The 24,672-nt window shown below is 43.0% G+C and overlaps 1 protein-coding gene across 1 annotated transcript; it reads right to left on the bottom strand.

Annotated features, from left to right (window-relative positions):
* Window positions 1-1,523: 1,523 nt before the first annotated feature.
* znhit3 (zinc finger, HIT-type containing 3) lies at window positions 1,524-9,319 on the bottom strand. The gene is made up of 5 exons (XM_072242983.1): window positions 9,211-9,319; window positions 5,473-5,504; window positions 4,856-4,945; window positions 4,060-4,122; window positions 1,524-2,231 (listed from the first exon to the last, which is right to left on the bottom strand). Exons 1-5 carry the CDS (start codon window positions 9,276-9,278, stop codon window positions 2,035-2,037), a joined length of 450 nt encoding a protein of 149 aa, XP_072099084.1. The 5' UTR covers window positions 9,279-9,319; the 3' UTR covers window positions 1,524-2,034.
* Between the last annotated feature and the right edge of the window lie 15,353 nt (window positions 9,320-24,672).

The raw sequence follows: 24,672 nt of genomic DNA on the forward strand, positions 1-24,672 counted from the left end.
CTACTGACAATAAAAAGACCTGTACATCCTCAGAGCACAGAAAAGAGCTGAAAAAACTACTGCTGACTCCACCCACCCTACCAGTCACCTATCACCGCATTGCCAGTCAGGAGACACCACACGTCATCTCCAAAGCTGCTTTCCTGTAGCTATCCAGATTTTCAACAAAACTTACTCTGGTGTAATACTATCCCTGCACAACATTCATTAAATCATCAGATCAGGGTTTTCCAACCTGGAGTCCAAACTCCTTGCTTCATGGTATTGCTCCAAGGCATTAAAAAAAAAAGGTTGGGAACCCCTGGGTTAAATGGTCTTTCTTCTTCTCCTTATTCTGTGGATGATTATTTAGTCCATTCGTATGTTCACATTTGTTTGATTATTGACATTTGTGCATGTGACCGTTCTGCTAAGGGTTGATTGCTCATGGCTGTTTGCACTATTGTCTTGTAAATTGGTGGTTGCTATTGTGTTGTCCATTTATGGAATTGTCCTGTGTTTTACACTTGGTACCCAACCACAATCATGTTTCACATACTGGCAATTAAGTGATTCTGAACTGTTATATTTTGTTAATGAGATCATTGGGTTAATGATTTGTCATTTCTTAATTCTTCAGAGGAAACCTAAGAACTAACAATGTATATGTTTATTTGATTTGGTGTATTTCACTGTATTTGCTCTAAAATGAAGAACTGTTGCCAAACAAAAATCGAGATCGATGGAATTTATTTTTAAAAATTTGCAATACTAATAAGTGTTAAGAGTTCAATACTGTATGTACTTATGTGAAAGAAAAGCATACCAATGCAGAATTTAAAATGTGCACAATCTCTTGGCATTTATTTTTAAATAAGAGATGTTAATGGTTTTATTCATTTTGTCAGCATGTATTTTGTAGTGCTGTTAGTTGGTAACATTTGCATTGTCTTAGCAAGAAATATGTGATTACTCTAGTTCTGCACTTTATAAGCAGAAATTTTGCTGCTTACACGGTTCTTAAAAACAATGTTTTTTTAAAAAAATTGTATACTTGTCACAAAAATGCAAAAAATTATTAAGGGTCATTTAGAAATACTTGAAATGTTTAGAATTCTTGACAAATTTAAACATCTTTTATTAAAACAGGATCAATTTTACTATCTGTACTTTAGCACTCCGGCTTAATAAAAATGTATTAACTATTACACCTATTATCAATAAAGGGAGCATGACACAATACCTCTTGGTTTAACTCTGTAATCTACACACATTTACTTTATTTGTCGTTGTAATCAGTATACAAGTGAAAGTGGGAAATACCTCCAAGTTCTGGCCACTATTTTTTTTAATATGTCTAGTATTCTGCAAAGATGTTTATTGAGACCTTTTTCTTAATCACATCCACCCCTTTGGATATATTTAGTAAAGGCATTATTCATACTATAGGAGTTAAGACCAAACTCATTTCAATCAGACATGCTTCTCCAACAGACACAGTTCTCTTTTCCTCCTTATTTATGCAAAACCTTAGAATAAGAAAATTAATTCTGTTCACTTTATTGAAAATAACTCTAGGTCATACATTCCAATTTGTGTACATTTGTAAAGAGCAGATTAGACAAAATCCATCCAAAATAAATAATGTTCAAGAAATTAATGGGAGAGAAATATATTAATCAGGACATAATGGATATCCTGTCTGAAAGGATGTGGTTTGGAGACTAATTGGAGTGATGGTAATCTAAAATTCTGTAGATTCAGAAAGGTAATCTTAGAAAGTAGCAATTAAAACGTCACTGCTGAAGAAAGGATGTTGGGTGAAAGAAGCTATTGACCATTTAGCCTCATCAGTTAATAAGGAAAATGCTGGAATCTATTACATAGGAAGTGGTAATATCAAACTTTGTAAAAAAAAAACTGTGGACAGTCATTGACCTCACTGCACATTTCATAGTTGCTGAATTGTCAGGCTTTCCATTTTTCCCAAGTCAAAACCAGGATTGGTTAATTACTTTTCAACGTAGTTGCCATGTGCTCAGGGGTTAACCACAGCTACCAGGAGCCAGTGATGTCATTTTCTTTATCTTGGGGTTCAACCACTTGGAGACATTGATCAGCAAATTCTACAAAAATTGGTTCTTGCATAGCTGATTTCATGATATTTTCTTTATCTTCTGCTCTGTCTATTGTCAATAGCAACTGTCTAAGATGAGGATTACAAAGTAAACTCTTCAATTCCTCAGATTTTGCTGTTAGAAAAGCAAATAGAATAATAATTAGTGCTTTATCGCATTGTTTCCAGACCTGAAGTTCACTCACTTTGCTCAAGACCTGTTTCAAATTTGTAAATGAAGAAAGTTAGAAGCAGTAATAAACACACTAGGCCAATGTTAATCAAACAAGAGAAGATCTGCAGATGCTGGAAATCCAAGCAACACACAAAATGCTGGAGGAATTCAGCAGGCCAGACAGCATCTATTGAAGAGTACAGTCGATGTTTTGGGCTGAGACCATCAGTACTGGGGGTAAAAAGATATGTCAAAGTAAGCAAGGGCGTAGAGGGGAGGAAGACACACAAGGTGGTAGATGAAATGGGGGGGGGTTAAGTAAAGAGCTGGGAATTTGATTGATGAAAGAACCAGGGCTGGAGAAGGGAGAATCTGATAGGAGAGGACAGAAGGCCATGGAAGGAAGAAAGGGGGAAGAGCACCAGAGGGAGGTTATAGGGAGATAAGGTGAGAGTGGGGGGGTGGAGAGTGGCATTACCGTAAATTTGAGAAATCGATGTTTATGCCATCAGGTTGGAGGCTACCCAGACACAATATAAGGTGTTGTTCCTCCTCCAACCTGACTATGGCCTCATCAGTAGAAGCCATGCTCTGATGTGTCAGAATGGGAACTGAAAGTGGAATTAAAATTTGGCCACTGGGAGATCCTGCTTTTTCTGGCAGATGGAATGTAGTTGCTCAGCGAAGCAATCCCAAATCTGCATCGGGTCTCCCCACTATATAGGAGACCATACCAGGAGCACTGGATTCACTATGACCCCAGCAGACTTGAGGGTTAAGTGCCACCTCACCTGGAAGAACTGTTTCGGGCCCTGAATGTTCGTGAAAGAGGTGGTGTAGCATTTGTTTCGCTTGTGAGGATACGTGCCAGAAGGAAAAGCGGTGGGGAGGGACCAATGGACAAGGGAGTCACGTAGGGAGCAATATCTCTGGAAAGCAGAAAGTGGGGGGGGGGAGGAAAGGTGGTGGGATCCTGTTGGAGATGACAGAAATTATGGAGAATTATGTGCTGGGTGAAGGGTCTTGGCCCAAAATGTCAACTGTATATTCCTCTCAAGAGGTAGTACTGTCGAATAGTGATTATCAAACACTCAGCAAGGATTCTTGGGGGGGGGGGCACTCAAAGGAAGTGAAAATAATTAAAATAGAAGCAATATGTTGAACAATAGTACAGCTCATGAAAATCAGGTGCTGTGTTGGTGGAGCTTGAGTTTATAGCATTCCCTTCCCTCCATTCTAAAAGAGTGGCAGGTTAATTAGCCACTGAATTGTCTGTATTGTGAGTGGAAAAATCCCGTGAGAAGTGATGGGAACGTGGGAGGAATAACACAGATCAGTGTAAAGGATACACTAAGGACATTTACTAGACTCTTAGGGTACATGAATGAAAGAAAATTGTGGGTTATGGGCTACGTAGAAAGGAAGGGTTAAATTGATCAAGGAGTAAGTGAAATGGTTGGCACAACATTGTGAAATGAAGGGCCCATACTGTGCTGTACTGCTCTACGTTCTAAATAGGTTCTTTGACAATGTGGGCTCACTGGACAAAAGGGCTTGCCCCTACACTTTATGAAGAAATCGATTCTTCCTGGTGTTATAGAGCCCTCAGTGAGGGTCAATATTGTCACACGAGTCAGCAGAACAAATTCTTAGACTCAAGAACATCTCTCACAGCACTCAAACAGTGATTAATGTCATTGAACTAAATCAGTTTGTTCAAATTACCCTTCAAATAGTAAGTGTCAGGAATCAAAAATGTTTTTGTTGTGATCTGTTTTTGTCTACATACCCAACAGTTTCAATTTCTCTAGGGGCACTCGATCAGATTCTTCATCTTCACGCAATATGTCATCTGTTAACAGGAATATGCCATTACTGTTTAAAAGAACAACTAACATGCACAGGGATTATAAAGCAGTTACTACATAATGGATTAAATTCCTAGGCCATGTCTTTTTCACTCTTCTATACGATCATAAGAAATTCAATGGGTTGAACAAGATCTTGGTACTGTTTGGCCTCTGTGGCAAATTTTAATCCAGAATACGAGTCTGTTTTAAAAAGAAACAATTGATTCAAGTGTATAATTCTATTGATCAAAGCTTTAAATTCTACTTTTCACTTTTTGAACATGGATAGAATCTACTTTTATTTCCCTCCCAATCTCCCCATGCCTCTGTTTACCAATAGTACTTTGTAAAGGAACATTGGTGCTCAATGAAAAATAAATGGGTTTTACTTAAATGCACATCCAGCATAAAATGAGTACCATACTTGAGCTTTGGAAGATCCATCCCATTGATTTGGGCAAATTGCAGAAGACGACTTTCTACCCCAACACTGTGGGTAGCACCAGAATGATGCAAGTTGATAGTTTACACTTACTGCACAAAACAGAAATCATTTCAATGCCGAGCTTACATTATCCTGACATAACTGCAGTAAAATCTATAAAATGCTTGTTTTTTTTATGGCCCAAATTTGAAATCTCAAATGATTTATAAAGTTGTGTTTGCAATCAATTCTTTAAACAGTTCTAGCTTTGTAGATATTTATCCTTTCTAATATGACGGCATAGTATCTACCTTTGCCGTCTTGCCATGTTATTGTCCCAACTTCTGTAGAGAGCTCTGAAGTTGATGACACTGAACCAGACTTCTGTGTTTTGCAATCATCTAGTAAAACAAAGCACCAAATTTAGTTATTTTAGATAAACAAGTGCAATTAAAATGGTTCTATGTAATTATCAACATACACATTTTAACACAAAAATAGAATTCACAGTACAACATTTAGATTCTTTCATAAAGCCAAGTCACAGTTTAGAAGGTGGGATGATGTTCCAAAAAACTGTTCAGGTTGATCCTTTAAATCAGGGATATGTAAAATACATCATAAACAAAGGATGAGATTTCTTACTTATGACACATTATACCAGGAAAGTATAAAATGTTATTATATCATGAATGAAAGTGTAGTTTTCTACTCAATCTTAAGACAAAGAACAAGACATCACCATGCCGTCTGCTTTTGTAAAAGCAATGGATGGAGCTGAAGTGATTTTGTATTACCATCCCCCCCATCATCAATCTGAAGATCCAGTTGACTATTCTCCAGATTACACAGATAACATTTTCTTTGGAAGCTTGCATATTTTACAGTAACCAAGTTAATTTGTAAGGAATCAGAGGACTGTCCATACCCTTGTGTTTCTTGTAGCATCCTACAGAACAACTGAAAATAAAGAGAATAGAATTATGAAATACAATAAAGAACCACATTTTATTAACATTCACATAATAGATCAAAGCCTGCAGATTGGACAGTTGAGGCAACAAGATAGAGAAACTGAGAGAAGCCAGAGGGCACAGATTTATGGAAATAGCATCAAGAGGCATTCTTGTTCTAAAGACAAACGACCCGTTATGGGATTACCAAGATATTGCCTGAAATCATTATGAGTAAAACGATTTAAAAGCAACTTTCAACATGGGCAATTTAAAGTATGAAAGCAGGACCAATTAAATTATTTTTCCCAAAAAAGCTATAGGTACAATTCAAAGTTAAAAGTAAATTTATTATCCAAGTACATACATGTCAAAATACAACAACTCTGATTCATTTCCTTGTGGCTATTCAAAATAGATACTAAGACACCAATGAAACAATGAAACCTGCACAAGAGACAAATAACCCTTATGCAAAAGACAACAATCTGCAAATAAAAAAATAATAAATATAAAAAATATGCAAAAAATATCAAGAACATGAGATGAAGAGTCCTTGAAAGTGAGTCCATAGGTTGTGGGAACAGTTGGGTGAGTGAAGTTATCGGCTTTAGTTCAAGAGCCTGATGGTCAGTTCCCTGTAAACCGTGCAGCCGTACAGTAACTGAAATGCTCTGTGCACATAGTCTTTGTTGCCCAACAGCTGGAATTTGATGCAACTACAAAAACTTTACAAAGCATGAAGGATTTTCTTCGTTGTACTGCATTTCATTATACCCTCCAATTAATAAACAAAATCAAAAGTATGTTTTTCAGTTTTCATTCTAAATATTCATAGTATGCATATTCTAAACAAAACATTTAAAGTGCCCCACAACTTTCAACAAGTATCAAAACTTCCTGCTCAGAGCAATGATTAGTCCGCACAGCTGTAAAAAAAAATTAGAGGGAACATTGCAATTCTTGAGGGGCAATAACTGTTCCTGAACCTGGTGGTGTGGGTTATGAGGCTCCTGCACCTCTTTCCAGATAGCAGCAGTGAGAAGAGAGCATGGCCTAGATGATGGGGTCCCTTGATGATGGATGCTGCTTTCTTGCAACACCACTCTTAGTAGATATGCTCAATGGTGGGAAAGGCATTACCCGTGATGGTCTAGGCTGTATCCACTACTTTCTGTGGGCTTTTCCATTCAAGGGCATTGGTGTTTCCATACCAGGTCTTCATGCAACCAGTCAGTACACTCTTCATCCCACACCTATAGAAGTTTGTCAAAGTTTTAGATGACATGCAGAATCTTTGAAAACTTCCAAGAAAGTAGAAGTGCTGCTGTGCTTTCTTTGTAATAGCATTCACGTACTGGACACAAGACAGATGCTCTGATATGATAACTGTGAGGAATTTAAATTGCTGATCTTCCCCATCTCTGATCCCCCAATGATGACTGGCTCATGGACCTCTGGTTTCCTCTTCCTGTAGTAAATAATTAGCTCTTTCATTTTGCTGACGTTAAGTGAGAGATTGGTGTGGCACCATTAAACTAGATTTTCAATCTCCCTCCTATATCAGAATCAAGTTTATTATCACCAGCATGTGCCGTGAAACTTGTTAACTTAGCAGCAGCAGTTCAATGCAATACATAATACAGAAGGAAAAAAAATCAAATTACAGTATACATATATTGAATAGATTAAAACTTGTGCAAAAAACAATATATATTCAGAAATTGATATTGTTCACGGGTTCAATGTCCAGTTAGGAATTGGATGGCAGAGGGGAAGAAGCTGTTCCTGAATCACTGAGTGTGTGCCTTCAGGCTTCTGTATCTCCTACCTGATGGGAACAGTGAGAAAAGGGCATGCCCTGGATGCTGAATGTCCTTAATAATGGACGCTGCCCTTCTGGGACACCAGTCCTTGAAGTCCTGGATACTTTGTAGGCTAGTACCCAAGATGGAGCCAACTAAATTTACAACCCTCTGCAGCTTCTTTTTGTCCTGTGCAGTAGCGCCCCCCCCCCCCACACCAGACAGTGATGCAGTCTGTCAGAATGCTCTCCACAGTACATCTATAGAAGTTTTTGAATGTATTTGTTGACATACCAAACCTCTTCAAACTCCTAATAAAGTATAACAGCTGTCTTGCCTTCTTTAAAACTGCATCGATATGTTGGGACCAGGTTAGATCCTCAGAGATTTTGACACCCAGGAACTTAAAACAGCTCACTCTCTCCACTTCTGATCCCTCTATGAGGATTGGTATGTGTTCCTTTGTCTTACTCTTCCTGAAGTCCACAATCAGCTCTTTCGTCGTACTGACGTTGAGTGCAAGGTTGTTGCTGAGATACTACTCCACTAGTTGGTGTATCTCACTCCTGTACGCCCTCTCGTCTCCATCTGAGATTCTACCAGCAATGGTTGTATCATCAGCAAATTTATAGATGGTATTTGAGCTATGCCTAGCCACACAGTCATGGGTATAGAGAACAGAGCAGTGGGTGAAGCACACACCTCTGAGGAGCACCAGTGTTGATTGTCAGTGGGGATGAGATGTTGTCACCAATCTGCACAGGTTGTGGTCTTCCGGTTAGGATGTTGAGGATCCAATTGCAGAGGGAGGTACAGAGGCCCAGGTTCTGGAACTTCTCAATCAGGATCGTGGGAATGATGGTATTAACTGCTGAACTATAGTCGATGAACAGCATCCTGACGCAGGTGCTTGTATCGTCCAGGTGGTCTAAGGCCGTGTGGAGAGCCATTGAGATTGCCAATTCGTTACTACCTTTGAGTTGGCCAACAACAGTGGTGTAGTCAGCAACTTAAATACAACATTTGAGCTGTACTTAAGCCTCGCAGTCACAAGTATAGTATAAAGTCAATAGAGCAGGGAGGCTAAATACACAGCCTTGAGGGTACACCTGTGCTGATGGTGCTTGTGGAGGTGTTGTCAATCCAAACAAAAGCCCTCCTCTGTTCACTATCATAAAATCCTCAAGCAACAGAACTGTCACCCACTCAATTGATGCAGATGCTTTACAATCATCCAATAGACACCACCATCTCTCAGTACCATACTCTAGCAAAAACCAAGATTTTATCCTCCTTAGCGGGTCGTAAACTCACTTGTTTTCCACTAATGATCTCTTTTGCAGTCTTTTCCTCGTCACTGCCGCGTGAAATGTGTGTTCTGTGAACCTACACGACTCGCTCGCTTGTGCCTCTGTACCAATAGCACTCCGGACTGGTGAAGCGCATGCTGTTCGTGATAATAAACTAAACTGTACCAGCCAACCCGAGCGCTATTCCCTCGCCGCACGCTACTGCCGCTTGTTCCCCAGTACCCGTCACAATTGGGTCGGTACGTCTCCAAGGAAACTGGCCGGGCAGTCCTTAGGGCCGCCCGCTCGCTGCTGTAGGCCCGGCAGACCGCTCGCTACCGTAAGGTCGGCAGCCCCTAGCGCCGCTCGCTCGCTGCCGTAGGCCCGGGCAGCCCCCAGCGCCGCCCGCTCGCTGCCGTAGGCCCGGGCAGTCCCCAGCGCCGCTCGCTCGCTGCCGTAGGCCCGGGCAGCCCCCAGCGCCGCCCGCTCGCTGCCGTAGGCCCGGGCAGCCCCCAGCGCCGCTCGCTCGCTGCCGTAGGCCCGGGCAGCCCCCAGCGCCGCCCGCTCGCTGCCGTAGACTCGGCAGCCCTTAGCGCCGCTCCCACCGCCGCTCACTTACTAGCGCACATCACAGGCCGGGCATCGGTATTTCGTAGCCTGCTCCTCACACACGCCGCAGACCTTCATCGTGCCACCATCGGCTCCCAGCAAACACCGCGCGCGTTACCCTGACGACGGCGAAGCTCCAACTCTGGCCCGTCCGGGATCCTCTCACCATCGCCGCCGACTGTCGTGTTAAACATTTATAAATCAGGTAGTCCTCAACTGCGAGTCTTCTCTATCACTCGGGGTTGGGGTTGGGGTTGGGGTTGGGGGGTGGGGGGCGTTAGCCCAAGTATCGGCAGCTAAATTATTCAGAATAAGGAGTGAGATTAAATAAAACCTTTGCACTTATGTCAATTCATACCAGTTGTTCTTTGCAGAGGCAATCGTCCGACAAAATAAATTATGAATAGTTTGCTTATGAATTGTTTGTTTGGCAGTTATGCCAAGATGGTGATGCCCTAGTTCGTACAATTTGCGTCAGTAGATCCTTGGATTAATTCCGTAAAGTGTCTTTTATTTCATCAGCATCCAACCAAGTCTCAGCACTTCTGTTGTGTCTTTTTTTCATTAGTAACAGCAGGGATCGTACAGAATTTATTTACTGAAAATTGAGAACACAAGTTTAAATTATATCCCATTGACCAAGGTTGCCGCCTTGACGCACTGGTCCCAGACAGCCCCAAACGTGCTGGCTTCCCCCCTGTTGTTGATCATCAATTTGAAATGTGTGTCTCTCTTTGCTGTTGACACCTAGTTTCTAGAAAGGTTCCAACTGATAATTGGAAATTTAAATGTATGAATAAACAGAATAAACTTGTGTGTAACATTTATTTTTCTTATGCTTGTAATGTTTTAGGGATAGGTTGGATAGGATAGTTCTTTATTCCTTAATGTTGAAGACTGAGAGGTGATCTTTAGTCTCAGAATCAGGAGCCGGAACTGGGAATGGAAAAAGAGAGAAGGGGGATTGTCATTTTTTCTTGATATTAAATTCAACGCTTACATGAATCATCAAAGCATGGTACTTTTTCAAGAACAAGCATAGAATATCAAGTATTATGGGAATAGGATTTTGAATCTGTAAAGTGCAAGGGGTTGTGCAGTGTTTTCCAAGCTTTGCTGTTGCATACAGTGGACAAAAATGTATTTATCAAATGGCAGTTTGCTAAAATTTACCAAAACATTAAATACCTTCTGTTAATTCTTGTTGTAGAAGTGACACTTGGAACTTCATAAGAGGCAAGCCACTTACAAACATGTGTCCTAATGAAAGGGTTGTGTGCTACTGAGTGTAAAACAGAAAAACTTTGACAGACTATTCCATCATTCAGTAAAGTCATAGATCCATATTGTAAAACAGCACAGTAACAGGCTCTTTGACCCACCATGTCTACGCTGACTATTAAGCACCTATTTACAGTAATCCTGCACTAATCCCATTTTATCCTCTCCAGATTACTATTAAATCTCCCCAACCTCTCCATTGGCTGTGGCAGAAACAGGGAGCACCTGGGAGAAATTCATGTAGTCACAGGGAAAATGAACAAATTCTACATTGGCAGCACCGGCGGTCAGTAATGAGCCCAAGTTACTGAACCTGTGAGGCAGTGTGGCTCTACTAGCTGCACTATCTCAGACTATGGTACCCGATAATGCTTAACCCTGTATCTGCTTTCCACCTAATTCTAATATCCTCATGCACTTGGTTCACAGGTTTATCAATTTCATCTTTCGACATACTCAACATTCCTCTGCAGTATAAGTTTTCTGAAATTCTGCATTAAGAAATTTTGCATTATTACAGTCCTGATTGACCTTTCTTTTATTCAAGACAATGCCTCCTAGATGTAGACTCTCCAGGGAGGGGAAGTAACCTTTCAGCATTTATCCTGCCAATCACTCCCCAAATCTTGATAGCATGTCTCATTTTCTAAGTCATTACAACCCAATCATCACCATTCTGTCTGTATTTAATTGCCGTCTAGTGCTGACTTCAGATCAAGTTAATATTCATGGCAAGTATGTCTTTTGAACTCAGTGCTCCTATTAGTGTCATCAAATCCCTGTACAATCTCACCAAGACTTTAAAAAAAATTTTGTGCACAAAGCTTCTGACACAGTGTTTACTCCCTGTTATACTTGTTATATTGGCATGTTAACAAAATATTGTTATAAATTGATTTTTCAGTTTCTTGAAAATACTCTGTTCAGTTTTATTTTGAAAGCCAATGAATGGCTCCCTCGTGATATGCCATCTGCCACCTTCTTGATCCTCACGTTTGACCTGACCACATCTTTTTCCAGATTCCTTGCCTTTATGAATGCTGAGGTTGATTTCATGGCTCAAGTCTGTGAGCTTTCTAGCCTACATTCTTGTGCACCACTTTCTATAATGCCAAGTGCCAAGAGAGCAAAAAAATACATTTTAACATAGAAAACCTACAGCACAATGCAGGCCCTTCGGCCCACAATGCTATGCCAAACAAGTACTTACTTTAGAAATTACCTAGGGTTACCCATAGCCCTCTATTTTTCTAAGCTATTTTTCTATCCAGGAGCCTCTTAAAAGACCCTATCGTATCTGCCTCCACCACCATTGCTGGCAGCCCGTTCCACGCACTCACCACTCCCTGTGTAAAAAACTTACCCCTGACATCTCCTCTGTACCTACTTCCAAGCACCTTAAAACTGTGCCCTCTCGTGCTAGCCATTTCAGTCCTGGGAAAAAGCCTCTAGCTATCCACACGATCAATATTAGGTTATGGGGATAAGGCAGGAACTGGATACTGATTGTGGATGATAAGCCATGATCACAGTGAATGGCAGTGCTGGCTCGAAGGGCTGAATGGCCTACTCCTGCACCTATTGTCTATTGTCTATTGTCAATGCCTCTCAGTATCTTATACACCTCTGTCAGGTCACCTCTCATCCTACATTGCTCCAAGGAGCAAAGGCCAAAAGGCATTTCTTCAGAGGAATAGTTTTCCCAAGGTTGACATGTTTGTACCTTGACAAGAGCTAAAGGCTGTTCAATAGGCTGCATATACATGTCATCTTGGCACTGTCAGTATGTCTGAATTAGTTTATGAAAGAAACACAATCAAAAATGAGAAAGCAGAAATTGTATAACTAATTACCCTTGGGAAGCTATTTGGCATGAGAAACAAAAATGAGAGGAAATAGCAAAGATTCAAAGTACATTTATCGTCAGAGTACGTGTGCAGCATGTAATCCTGAGATTCGTCTTCCCCACAGGCAGTCACGGAGCAAAGACCATGGAACCAACCCACTCAAGGAAAAGCATCCAACACCACTCCCCCACATGCACAAATATCACGCAAACTGCAACAAAAAAATGAGTGAAAACACAAAATCAAAAGGCATATTTCAGTTTAGCTCAGTGTCCATTATCTGCAGCCCTGCCCCAATTCAAAAATCACCCAAAAGGAGCGACCAGAACTGGAATACTTCATAAACCTGATCAGAGTCCAAATCTACAAACTGTGGTGATTAAACTTTTCTCTGGCATCATACTCTGACAGCACTGGGGGAGACTGAGGTCGCTTGAATGTAAGAGCCTTGAGAACAGCGAGCGAGAGGGGGAGGGAGACCACCATATGCAGGAACACTCATCTGGCAGCAAAGAGCGAGGGGCTGGTAGGTGGTGCTGAACACTCGCTCGATCTCCACACCTGCCTTGATGGTTTCCATCTTCCCCGGCTCTTGAATTGGCGAGAGATGGAGCCAATCGTGGATTCATGTCCTGTCTCCTGCAGCCTGGCCTCCCTGCCGCACGCTTTTCTCGCAGTCTTGTGGGACCCCTTCAGAGACAGCAAAGTGACTGATTGCCCGGCCCTAAAGCACACTGCCAGGATATAGATAACAGGTTCCCGCAGGAGCAGGACCACATCTGAAATTAAAAGAGGACACAAGAGGAGTGAAAGGAGTTGCTTCGTGAATCATCTTGAGGAAGTCAGCCCAATATGAAGAATTACTGAAAGAAAATTAACAATAAAGAACAGATCAGGTAAACATGGTAAATAACTGGGAATCAACACACAAGGAACTGAAGTAAATATGCCGAAAAGCACTACTCCCCTTCATTAGTAATGAATGCCCTCTTCTAGTTTCATTGACTGTAATCCAAGGTCATTCTCATTATGTAAAAATATAGTGCATTTTTATCATAGCCAGTGAGCTTACCAATGAAACATAATCATGTGAAACAAAACACATAAAAAATTGCTGGTAAACGCAGCAGGCTAGGCAGCATCTCTAGGAAGAGGTACAGTCGACGTTTCAGGCCGAGACCCTTCGTCAGGACTATCTGAAAGAAGAGATAGTAAGAGATTTGAAAGTGGGAGGGGGAGCTGGAATGTTATGATGAGGTTGTGTAAGGCATTGGTGAGGCCGAATCTGGAGTATTGTGTTCAGTTTTGGTCACCAAATTACAGGAAGGATATAAATAAGGTTGAAAGAGTGCAGAGAAGGTTTACAAGGATGTTGCTGGTACTTGAGAAACTCAGTTACAGAGAAAGGTTGAATAGGTTAGGACTTTATTCCCTGGAGCATAGAAGAATGAGGGGAGATTTGATAGAGGTATATAAAATTATGATGGGTACAGACAGAGTGAATGCAAGCAGGCTTTTTCCACTGAGGCAAGGGGAGAAAAAAACCAGAGGACATGGGTTAAGGGTGAGGGGGGAAAAGTTTAAAGGGAACATTAGGGGGGGCTTCTTCACACAGAGAGTGGTGGGAGTATGGAATGAGCTGCCAGACGAGGTGGTAAATGCGGGTTCTTTTTTAACATTTAAGAATAAATTGGACAGATACATGGATGGGAGGTGTATGGAGGGATATGGTCCGTGTGCAGGTCAGTGGGACTAGGCAGAAAATGGTTCGGCACAGCCAAGAAGGGCCAAAAGGCCTGTTTCTGTGCTGTAGTTTCTATGGTTCTATGGTTCTATGGGAGGGGGAGATCCGAAATGATCTGCCCTATCTGTGATTTCTCTGCCCAAGACTATATCCTCCTGTTTCTTTTGATGACCTTATTTGTCGTTGACAACTCCAATGAGCTATTAGCCATCTTACTAACCAACCCATTTATAATTTTGTCCAAGACATTTCTATCCATCAAAATCAACAATGGGCCCTACATTTATCCCTGTGTTTACACCACTGGTCACAAACCTCCATATCTGGCATGATGCAAACAGCAGAGCTACAATGACTCACAGCAGTTGTTGGCTCACAATCCTGCAGTGTAAAATGGATTGTGCACTGCTTATGAGTTTAAAGTTAAATATTCTTAACAAAGGATTTTTATAAAAAAAGGGACCTAATGCTTTCCCGACATATATGATGGATAAGCTCTTCTCGGTACGTATCGATTATCACCGACACTTTGATGACAAACTCTGCCATCTTCATCAGGGATTTTTTAATGTGAGCATGTAGGTGGTTGAAAATGGAACAGCTTTGTACTTGTTCCCCTTGGATGTATATGAAGTTAATTATGCGCACAAAGTAAATTACCTCTTTCCTCAACATTTGACTTCAAGTAGTCATTTCCTGAAGGCTAATGGAGTTTTATGATTTCATCTAAAGATAAAATAAATTTTAATGATGTGACTAAGCTGAAAATGGCTTATTGATTTTGATTTGCTGGTGTGCTCCACAGTAAATAAGTTACTAAAACAAGAGCTAATATTATATATGACACTTCTTGTTTATGTTATGTATTAGTACAAAAAATTCTTGTATCCTATCTAACGAAGCTGAATATGTAGTCAATTAATATTAAATGCAAATAAATCACCCTCTTTCTATCTCATTTGCCCTAAAATTGCAAATAAATTGGCAAATTGTGTTACTATTGTCGCACGTACCAAGGTACAGTGAAAAGCCTGCCTTGCATACCGTCCATGCAGATCAGTTCATTCCAGCAGTGCAGGATAAAACAGTAGCAGAGTGTAAAATGAAGTGTGACAGTACAAAGAAAGTGCAGTGCAGGTAGACAGTAAGATGCAAAGTCACAGTGAGGTTGATTGTGAGGTCAGGAGTCCATTCTGTTGTACTAGGGAAGAATTCAAGAGTCTGATAACAGTGGGATAGAAGCCATACTTGAGCCTGGTGCAATGTACTTCCAGGCTATTTTAATCTTCTGCCTGCTGGGGGGTGGGGAGAGGAGAGAATGACCAGGAATTATACTGTTCGCTTTACTGAGGCAATGCGAAGTGTACCCAGAGCCCACGGAGGGAAGCTGGTCTCCACAATGTGCTGAGCTGAGTCTGCAGCTCTGCGGTTTCTTCTGGCCTTGTGCAGAATAATTGCCATACCAAGCCGCGATGCATCCAGATTCTATGGTGCGAAAATAAAAGTTAGTGAGGATCATGGGGGACATACCAATTTTCTTTAGCCTCCTGTGGAAGTCCGGGCGCAGGTGAGCATTCATGGGTGTGACCCAACCAGGACAGGCTGCTGTTGATGTTCATTCCTAGTTCCCAGTCTTCTCAACCTCAGCACCATTGAAGTAACAGGAGCATGTGCACCTCCCCTTTCCTGGTCAATGATCACTTCTTTTGTTATACTGACATTGAGGGAAAGGTTATTATCACAAGACTAGGCCCTATCTGCAACAGGACCTTTTAGTAATGTTTATTAATTTATACAGCATCCCAATTACATTTATAGGTGGGAATGAAAACACCCTTCAAAACAAGATTAATTATTAAGACTCCCCTCTTATTGAGATCGTCAATTTTCTAATCTGCAAGGAGCATTGAGGTAGATTTCGTAATTACTGGCAATTAGATTTCCTTGTATATTTGTAAGGTTGACTAAATTAAATGAAACATCTTTTAAATCATTTATCAGTACCGCTGAAAGTTATACCATGATGTAACTTTTAATGGTGCCTATGAATTGTCTGTCCCTAAGCAATGTCAGTAATAGTATGTGGGAGCAACTGAAAAAAACACTAATGATCACCAGTTAACACCATTAAATAGCCTTGCAGATTTACCTGACCTATGATAAAATGCTGCCCAATCTGGTGCTTAACGGCCAGGTCCTGGGAGATGAGGGTCGATGTGGGAAGGAGGCTGCAGTTCCCAGATGTGGTGCACACAACCCAACGCCCAGACATTTTACTGTGGTCAGCTGAAGACAGGAAAATAATTCTGGTTGAGCTGACTGTGCCGTGGGAGGACGGATGGGAAGAGACCCACGAGAGAAAGGCCTTGAAGTACCAGCCCTTAGTGCAGGAGTGTAAAGACAAGGGATGGCAGGCATGGTTGTTCCCTGTGGAGATCGGCTGCAGAGGTTTCCCAGCCAAATCAGCATGGCGGTTGTTGTCAGCTCTGGGTTTGGATGAAAGGAGCAAAAAACAAGCAGCTCGTAGGATGGGGGAAGAGGCAGAACGAGCCTCTTGTTGGATTTGGAGTAGGTGAGAGGAGGGGAGCTGGAAGCCAGGAGCAGATGGGCAGTGATTTGGCCACTAACTGGAGAGTGTTGTGGTTAAGGGTTGAAACACTCTGTGAAGGTTGGGAACCACCTGATGACATCTGCTCCTGGCTGAAGGCTACAGTTACCTTATAGGGTAACTGGAGAATGCACCCTAACAGGTGTATGTCACAAGTAATCTCTGGTTTGTACCAGTGGCTTCCAGGAAAGACTGGATGGCAACCAAGGAAGTCAGTGACACTGGAGAGACAGCTGACCTCCAGGAAAGACTGGTATGGGCTCACAAGGCTAGCAACCTTGTGGGCAGCACTCACAAAAGGGCACCACGCAAGCTACAACTGAACACGAAGAGCAATACCCCCAGAGTCTCCTGGGGGGGGGGGCGCGGTGAGGATGAGAGACTCAACAGGACAGTCATACCAGCAATGGCTAGGACAGGAAACAAGACTAGGAGGAAGCTAAAGCAAACAACACTGACCGGAGAGAAATTCATGGTAAGGTGTCATTGCGGGAAAGTCTGCAAAAACATCAGAGGGCTCAAGATACATCAGAGCAAGTCTAGATGTGGATCAATGGTGACCCAAGTGCAGCGCACGGACTTAGTGTCCAGTGAGACGAAGGAGAATTCCAGCCAGGAAGTACCCCACAGAGCTGAAGATCTCTCCGCACTTGAGTTGCCTCAGCATCAAATAACAGACCAAGTGAGTTCCTCTTCGGTTAACCCAATCCGTTCACCAAGGAAAGACAGGATCAAACGGCCTAGATCGTCAGACAACGTCGCCTGGATGCAGTTCGATGATGATCTAGACAGCATCCTGGAAGTCACCTTAGCAGGTCCAGTACACAGAAAGATCGTCTCACTCACAGCCATAGCATACAATCTAGCTAAGGAATGATTCGGCCCAATGGAGCGGAGAAGCCAGCCCGAGTTACGGCAGCAACCAAATAGGAGGGAAACAGAGATTCGTCGCTTGAGAGGCGAATTAAAGGCGCTCAACAAGAAGTCTATGACCAGCTCACTGGCCAAAAAAGAAGGTATCAAGGGCTTAACCAGTATGCTGCGGGAAAAGTTGTGCAAACTCCGGAGGGCGGAACATCTGCAACAGCAAAGAAGGAAGAAAGAGAAAAGGCGAGCGCAGTTTGTGAGAGATCCATTCAGCTTCACCAGGACTCTTCTCGGCCAACAAAAATCTGGTCTACTATCCAGCTCGAAGCCAGAGGTAGAGGAGTTCCTGTGGGAGGCACACAGCGACCCACGGAGGGCTCAGGGACTAGGAACCAATCGGGCTGTGCTTAGACCGGAAAATCCATCAATTGAGCTGAATGTGAAGGAGCCTACATGGCAGGAAATCCAGGATATCATCCGGGAAGCTGAAGCATCAGCTGCCCCAGGCCCAAGCGGCATACCTTATAAGGTGTATAAGAAATGCCCAAAACTTCTTCGGAGGCTGTGGAAGGTCATGAGAAAGATCTGGGCCAAAGGTACTATTCCATCAAGTTGGAAATTGGCAGAGGGATGCTTTATTCCAAAGGAAGAGGTTTCTTCCACAATTGCCCAGTTTAGGACAATTTCTCTCCTGGATGTGGAATGTAAGATTTTCTTTTCTGTGCTCGCAAGAAGGCTGATTTCTTACATGATGCAGAACCACAATATCAACACATCTATCCAGAAAGGCGGTATTCCAGGCTTTTCAGGGTGTCTGGGACACATCTCAATGATTAGCCATTGGATCCATGCGGCCAAGCAAAAAAAAAGGTGACCTAACAGTTGTCTGGATAAACCTCACGAACACCTACAGGTCTATTCCACATGACTAGAAGGACCCGACCACTACTACATCCCAGTGGCTATTTGAGACATGGTCACCAGCTACCTAGGAGGATTCAAACTCAGATTTACATCAGTCCATTTCCCAACTATTTGGCAGGACCTCCAGAAGGGGATTCCAACAGGGTGAACCATCTCCCCCATCCTGCTTATTATGGGAATGAACCTCCTATTATCAACAGCAGAAGATGTAACCCGCGGCCTGACGCTGGAGTCGGGCATTGTTCAGCCGGCTCTGCGAGGGTTCATGGTCAACATCACTATAGCAACTGTGTCACATGTCCAAGCAAGATGGGTGTTGGAAACCCTGGGTAATGTAGCCACTTGGGCAAGGATGTCCTTCAAGGCCAAGAAGCCCAGGTGCATGGTGATCAGAAAGGGAAAAGTTACTAGCAAGTTTAGCCTCCAAGTTCAGGGTGAGGGCATCCCTTCCATCGAAGATAACCCGATAAAATGCTTGGGGAAGTGGTTTAATGTGTTACTGACAGATGGGGCCAATATCACCAATGCTGTGAAGCAGACAGAGGAATGGCTGAAGAAGATCGACAAATCCGGACTTCCAGGTAAATTCAAGACCTGGCTGTACCAATACAGCATTCTGCCCAGGCTTCTCTGGCTCTTCACACTTTATGAGTTCCCCATGACTGTCGTAGAGGGCATCAAGAGGAAAACCAATGAGCACCTGCAGAGGTGGTTGGGAGTTCCCCCAAGCTTCTCTTCAGTGGGCCTCTACATTCGTTCTGGGCAACTGCAGCTTCCCCTGTCATCTGTTGTGGAGGAATTTAAGGTGGCAAAATGCAGAGCCTTATTAAGCTTGAGAGATTCCAATGACGTCTTGGTAAAGCAAGCAGGCGTTACAACCAGATCTGGGTGCAAGTGGGCAGCGAACGCAGCTGTGGAGCAGGCAGTGCGTTCTCTGAAACTGCGAGATATCATCGGTAGCCCCTGCTTCGGGCGGCAAGGCCTCAGCTCAGTTCACTTCCAGCAGTGGGGAAACGCAAGCATAAGGAACAGGCGAGACATGATACAGGCAGAAGTACGGATCCGTGAGGAAGAGAAGCGGATGCCAAAGGCAGTGGAACAAGGGTCCCAGGGTGCCTGGACAAAATGGGATCTGCCTAAGCACAAGATCTCATGGGCAGAGTTATGGAGACTGGAGCCCTTCCGTATTTCTTTCCTCTTGCGATCCGTGTATGACACCCTTCCTTCACCATTACACCTGTACACATGGGGGATGAGAGAGGACCCGAACTGTAAGCTCTGTGGTCAAAAGGGGACACTGGTTCATATACTGTCTGGGTGTAAAACAGCTCTAACTCAAGGACGGTATAGGTAGCGCCATGATAAGGTGCTTCTGGCTCTTGCTGACACACTAGAGCGGGAGAGATGCAAGAAGAGGACGGCTGGCACAGATTTGAGGAAGGCCATCACCTTCATCAAGGAGGGAGCTAGGCCTTTCATAACCAAACAACCAAAGCCCAATCTGCTGCTAACGGTCAGATCCTGGGAGATGAGGTTTGATGTGGGAAGGAGGCTGCAGTTCCCGAATGTGGTGCACACAACCCTACGCCCGGACATTTTACTGTGGTCAACCAAAGACAGGAAAGTAATTCTGGTTGAGCTGACTGTGCCGTGGGAGGAGTGATGGGAAGAGACCCACGAGAGAAAGGCCTTGAAGTACCAGCCCTTAGTGCAGGAGTGTAAAGACAAGGGATGACAGGCATGGTTGTTCCCTATGGAGATCGGCTGCAGAGGTTTCCCAGCCAAATCAGCATGGCGGTTGTTGTCAGCTCTGGGCCTGGACGAAAGGAGCAAAGAACAAGCAGCTCGTAGGATGGGGGAAGAGGCAGAATGAGCCTCTTGTTGGATTTGGAGTAGACGAGAGGAGGGGAGCTGGAAGCCAGGAGCAGATGGGCAGTGATTTGGCCACCACTGCTGGCCCACCAAATGGAGAGTGTCGTGGTTAAGGGTTGAAACACTCTGTGAAGGTTGGGAACCACCTGATGACATCTGCTCCTGGCTGAAGGCTACGGTTACCTTATAGGGTAACTGGAGAATGCACCCTAACAGGTGTATGTAACAAGTATTTGTGTTATTTTAAAATGTATGTCTAATATCCAAAATAATCTTAAAGACTTACATGTCTGAACTGCTTCAGTGCTTCCTTACGTACTGAGCAGCAGCTTGTTGATGGCTCGCAGCATTTTTATAGACTGACACCAGATGGGCCCATTATGTAGCAGTGTATTCTTAACAACTGCATCTGCTAAGGTGCTAGATGTTGTGTCCAATACTGAGAGAGAGTGCAGAGCATACCAGGACACCAGCATGCAAGATAGTTAACTGAACTTTATTGATAACACTGCTTGTACAGTATGTGAACTCCTCCCAAGTGGGAGTGGCTAACTGAGTGACATTGGAATAACACTGTTAACTACCACTACATCTCCCCTTCTAGGTATGTGTAACACCTGTGTAGCGCTAGTCTTATCTTGTGTGACTGGCTGCTGCACTCTTTGTGAGAAAATCAAACTACATAGTACTACACAAGGTGCTAGGGGGCCATCAGAAGCTCTAGGACTCGAAAAGAGGCAGTGAATAGCAAACACACTTCAAGAGTAAGCACAATTCAAAATTCCAACATTCTGTTTTGGTTCCAAAACTCAGGTATCATACAAAACTCAAATTCTTTTTTAGTTAGGGAGGGGAAGGGAGGGGAAGGGAGGGGAGGGGAGGGGGAGGGGGAGGGGAGGAGTGGCGCCCCAGACAGACTTCAAATCTGCGCCTTGTAAGGCATGAAAATGCTCAATGCAGGCCTCTCATGGTCTGAGTCGACATTCCCTCCCCTTTTCAGTTAGAATCAGTGATATTCATTAGAATAACTATTACTCCATTTTCTAACTAATTAGGTCGAGTGTTATTCCCTATTCAAAAGTTTACAGACTAACATTTGCCTTTCCATTTATCCCTAGTTAGTTAGGAAACTAATTGAATTCCTGTTTTTAAGTATTATATTTAATCTCAGTTTTAGTTTCAGGTCAGTATGTCTACAAATTCAAATTCAACCCCAAATATATATATATATATATATATATATATATATATATACACAGTATGTATGAGCAGCGCTGTTTTTCCAACATGCTCCAAGGCCACCACCATCGTACCCGTGCCAAAGAAGTATTCAGTGTCCTGGCTCAACAACTACCGTCCCATTGCTCTCACATCCAACATCATGAAGTGTTTCGAGAGGCTCGTCATGAGGCAAATAAAGACCCTGCTGCCCCCCTCGCTGGACCCCTTGCAGTTTGTATATCGTCCCAACTGCTCAAATGATGACACCATCGCCACCACCTTCCACCTGGTCCTCACCCACCTGGACAAAAATGACACATATGTTGGAATGCTGTTCATAGACTTCAGTTCGGCATTCAACACAATCATTCCACAGCACCTGATTGGAAAGTTGAAACTGCTGGGCCTGAACACTTCCCTCTGCAACTGGATCCTAGACTTCCTGACTGGGAGACCTCAGTCAGTCCGGATCGGGAGCAGCATCTCCAACACCATCACACTGAGCATGGGGGACTCCAGGGCTGTGTACTCAGTCCACTGCTGTTCACTGTGCTGACCCACGACTGTGCAGCAACACACAGCTCGAACCACATCATCAGGTTCGCTGATGGCACAACCGTGGTGGGCCTCATCAGCAAGAACAACGAGTCAGCATACAGAGAAGAGGTGCAGCGGCTAACGGACTGGTGCAGAGCCAACAACCTGTCTCTGAATGTGAACAAAACAAAAGAGATGGTGTTGACTTCAGGAGAGCACAGAGCGACCACTCTCTGCTGAACATTGATGGCTCCTCAGTAGAGATCGTTAAGAGCACCAAATTTCTTGGTGTTCACCAGGCGGAGAATCTCACCTGGTGCCTCAACACGAGCTCCATAGCCAAGAAAGCCCAGCAGCGTCTCTACTTTCTGTGAAGGCTGAGAAAAGTCCATCTCCCACCCCCCATCCTCACCACATTCTACAGAGGATGTATCGAGAGTATCCTGAACAGCTGCATCACTGCCTGTTTCGGGAATTGCAACGTCTCGGATCGCAAGATCCAGCAGCTGATAGTGAGGTCAGCTGAGAAGATCATCGGGGTCTCCCTTCCCGCTATTACAGACATTTATACCACACGCTGCACCCGCAAAGCTAACAGTATTGTGAAGGACCCCACGCACCCCTCATACAAACTCTTCTCCCTCCTGCTATCTGGCAAAAGGTACCGAAGCATTCGGGCTCTCATGACCAGACTGTGCAACAGTTTCTTCCCCCAAGCCATCAGACTCCTCAACACTCAGAGTCTAGACTTACATCTACATCAGTTATTATTATATTGTAATTTGTCCTCTACTGTGCTTATTGTCTTGTTTATTACTTATTGTACTGCCCTGCACTGTTTTGTGCACTTTGTGTAGTCCTGTGCAGGTCTGTAGTCCAGTGCAGTTTTTATATTGTTTCACGTAGTCTAGTGTAGCCTTGAGCTGTCTCACATAGTCTAGTGTAGTTTTGTGTTGTTTCATGTAGCACCATGGTCCTGGAGGAACATTGTTTCATTTTTACTGTGTACTGTACCAGCAGCTTATGATCGAAATGACAATAAACTTGACTTGACTGGATATATATACAGCCTAACTTCTTTTACAGTAAATCAGTCATGATGGAATGGCAGATAGACACAGTGAGCCAAGTGGCATAATTCTGTTTCTACGTCATATGTCCAATAGACTATGTCTACCGCCCTGACCCCATTGACCTTCTTGGACACTACATTAAGAAACTTAATCAAGGTTGTTACACATGATCTCCCACATACAAAGCCACCCCGACAATCTCTAATCAACCCCTTTCTTTCTAGATCCTTGAATTTCTTATCCCTCAGATACTTCTCCAGCAACTTACCTACCACAGATGTCAGGCTTATCCAGCTCCAGCACATTTCTCTGCTTCCATGCTTCAGTGTGCAATTGCAGATGATAGCAACCCAACAATAATCTCTTGGAGATGACCTCTTGGAGGGTCGAATAAGTTCGACGTAGAGAAATTGTTTCTTTTGTGGGAGAGGTCAGAATTAGAGCTCATAAGTATTAGGATACTTACCCATTAATTCAGGCTTAATTCAAGAGAAATTTCTCCGTCCATAAGATGGTCAGAATATAGAACATATGCACGGTTGACACGAATACAATGCTTCCGTTTAGCAATACAGTAGTAGGGTGTGTATTACATTAAGCAAAAGTGAAGTGGGCTATTGAGCCTAGAGACATGTTTTTTGACTGTAAATTCAAAGTAATTCATTGTATCTCCATCTATACAAACATTGAAAAAGAGATGCATCTGAACTCCAACAAAATTATATTTTTCCCTTCTACCCCTGTGATAGTGCCTCCAAATCTGCCATTTAGAAGGATGACATTTGTTGCCTTGATCTTCAAGGTCACAGTCAGCTGTTTGACACTAGACGATCTGCACTGAGATGACTGTAACATTATCTATAGGAGTCAACCTCCCATTATTGAAAAATAAAAATATTGCAGATGCTGGAAATCTGAAAGAAAATTAAAAAATGCTGCAACTACTCAACAGACCAGGCAACATTTTTTAGAAAGAAAAATAGAGTTAACATTTAAGGTTGAAGACTTTTCATTGCAAATTCCATTATTGCATGTCAGCATATAATACCACTAAGATTTCTGATGCATAGAACCAGTCCTGATAAATTATTTTTGTTTCTTAATTATGTTATGCTTTATTCCTGCTTGTTCAGTAAGAATCAGGCTGTCAAAGTTGTTTACATAGAACTCGACTGCAATGTGCCCCATGGCTTCCTCAGGCAATTTCATGCACTCTCTAATTTTTGTTGAATGGAAATTATAATAGCCAGTGCTTGATATGAAAGGAAAGTTAGATTTATTTGCCACATCTACATCAAAACATACAGCAAAAGTATCATTTGCATCATACCAAATCAGCAAGGATTGTGCTGGGCAAGCGGCAAGTGTCCCCACACTTCGGTGCCAAAATAGCGCGCCCATAATGCACTAAACCTAACTTCACGTCTTTAGGATGTGGGAGGAAACCAGAGCACTCAAAGGAAGCCTACACAGTCACGGGGAAAACGTACAAACTCCT

The sequence above is a fragment of the Mobula birostris genome, chromosome 25 (assembly GCF_030028105.1).
Source record: "Mobula birostris isolate sMobBir1 chromosome 25, sMobBir1.hap1, whole genome shotgun sequence".
In the NCBI taxonomy this organism is placed as follows: Eukaryota; Metazoa; Chordata; class Chondrichthyes; order Myliobatiformes; family Myliobatidae; genus Mobula; species Mobula birostris.

What these genes read in the sequence shown, in the direction of transcription:
- znhit3 (XM_072242983.1), bottom strand. Translation starts at nt 9,278, where the DNA reads ATGAAGGTCTGCGGCGTGTGTGAGGAGCAGGCTACGAAATACCGATGC. An exon ending in AACATGGCAAGACGGCAAAG is followed by an intron (nt 4,123 to 4,855) that starts GTAGATACTATG and finishes TCCTGTTAACAG; the next exon opens with ATGACATATTGCGTGAAGAT. An exon ending in AGAGAAATTGAAACTGTTGG is followed by an intron (nt 2,232 to 4,059) that starts GTATGTAGACAA and finishes CTTTTCTAACAG; the next exon opens with CAAAATCTGAGGAATTGAAG.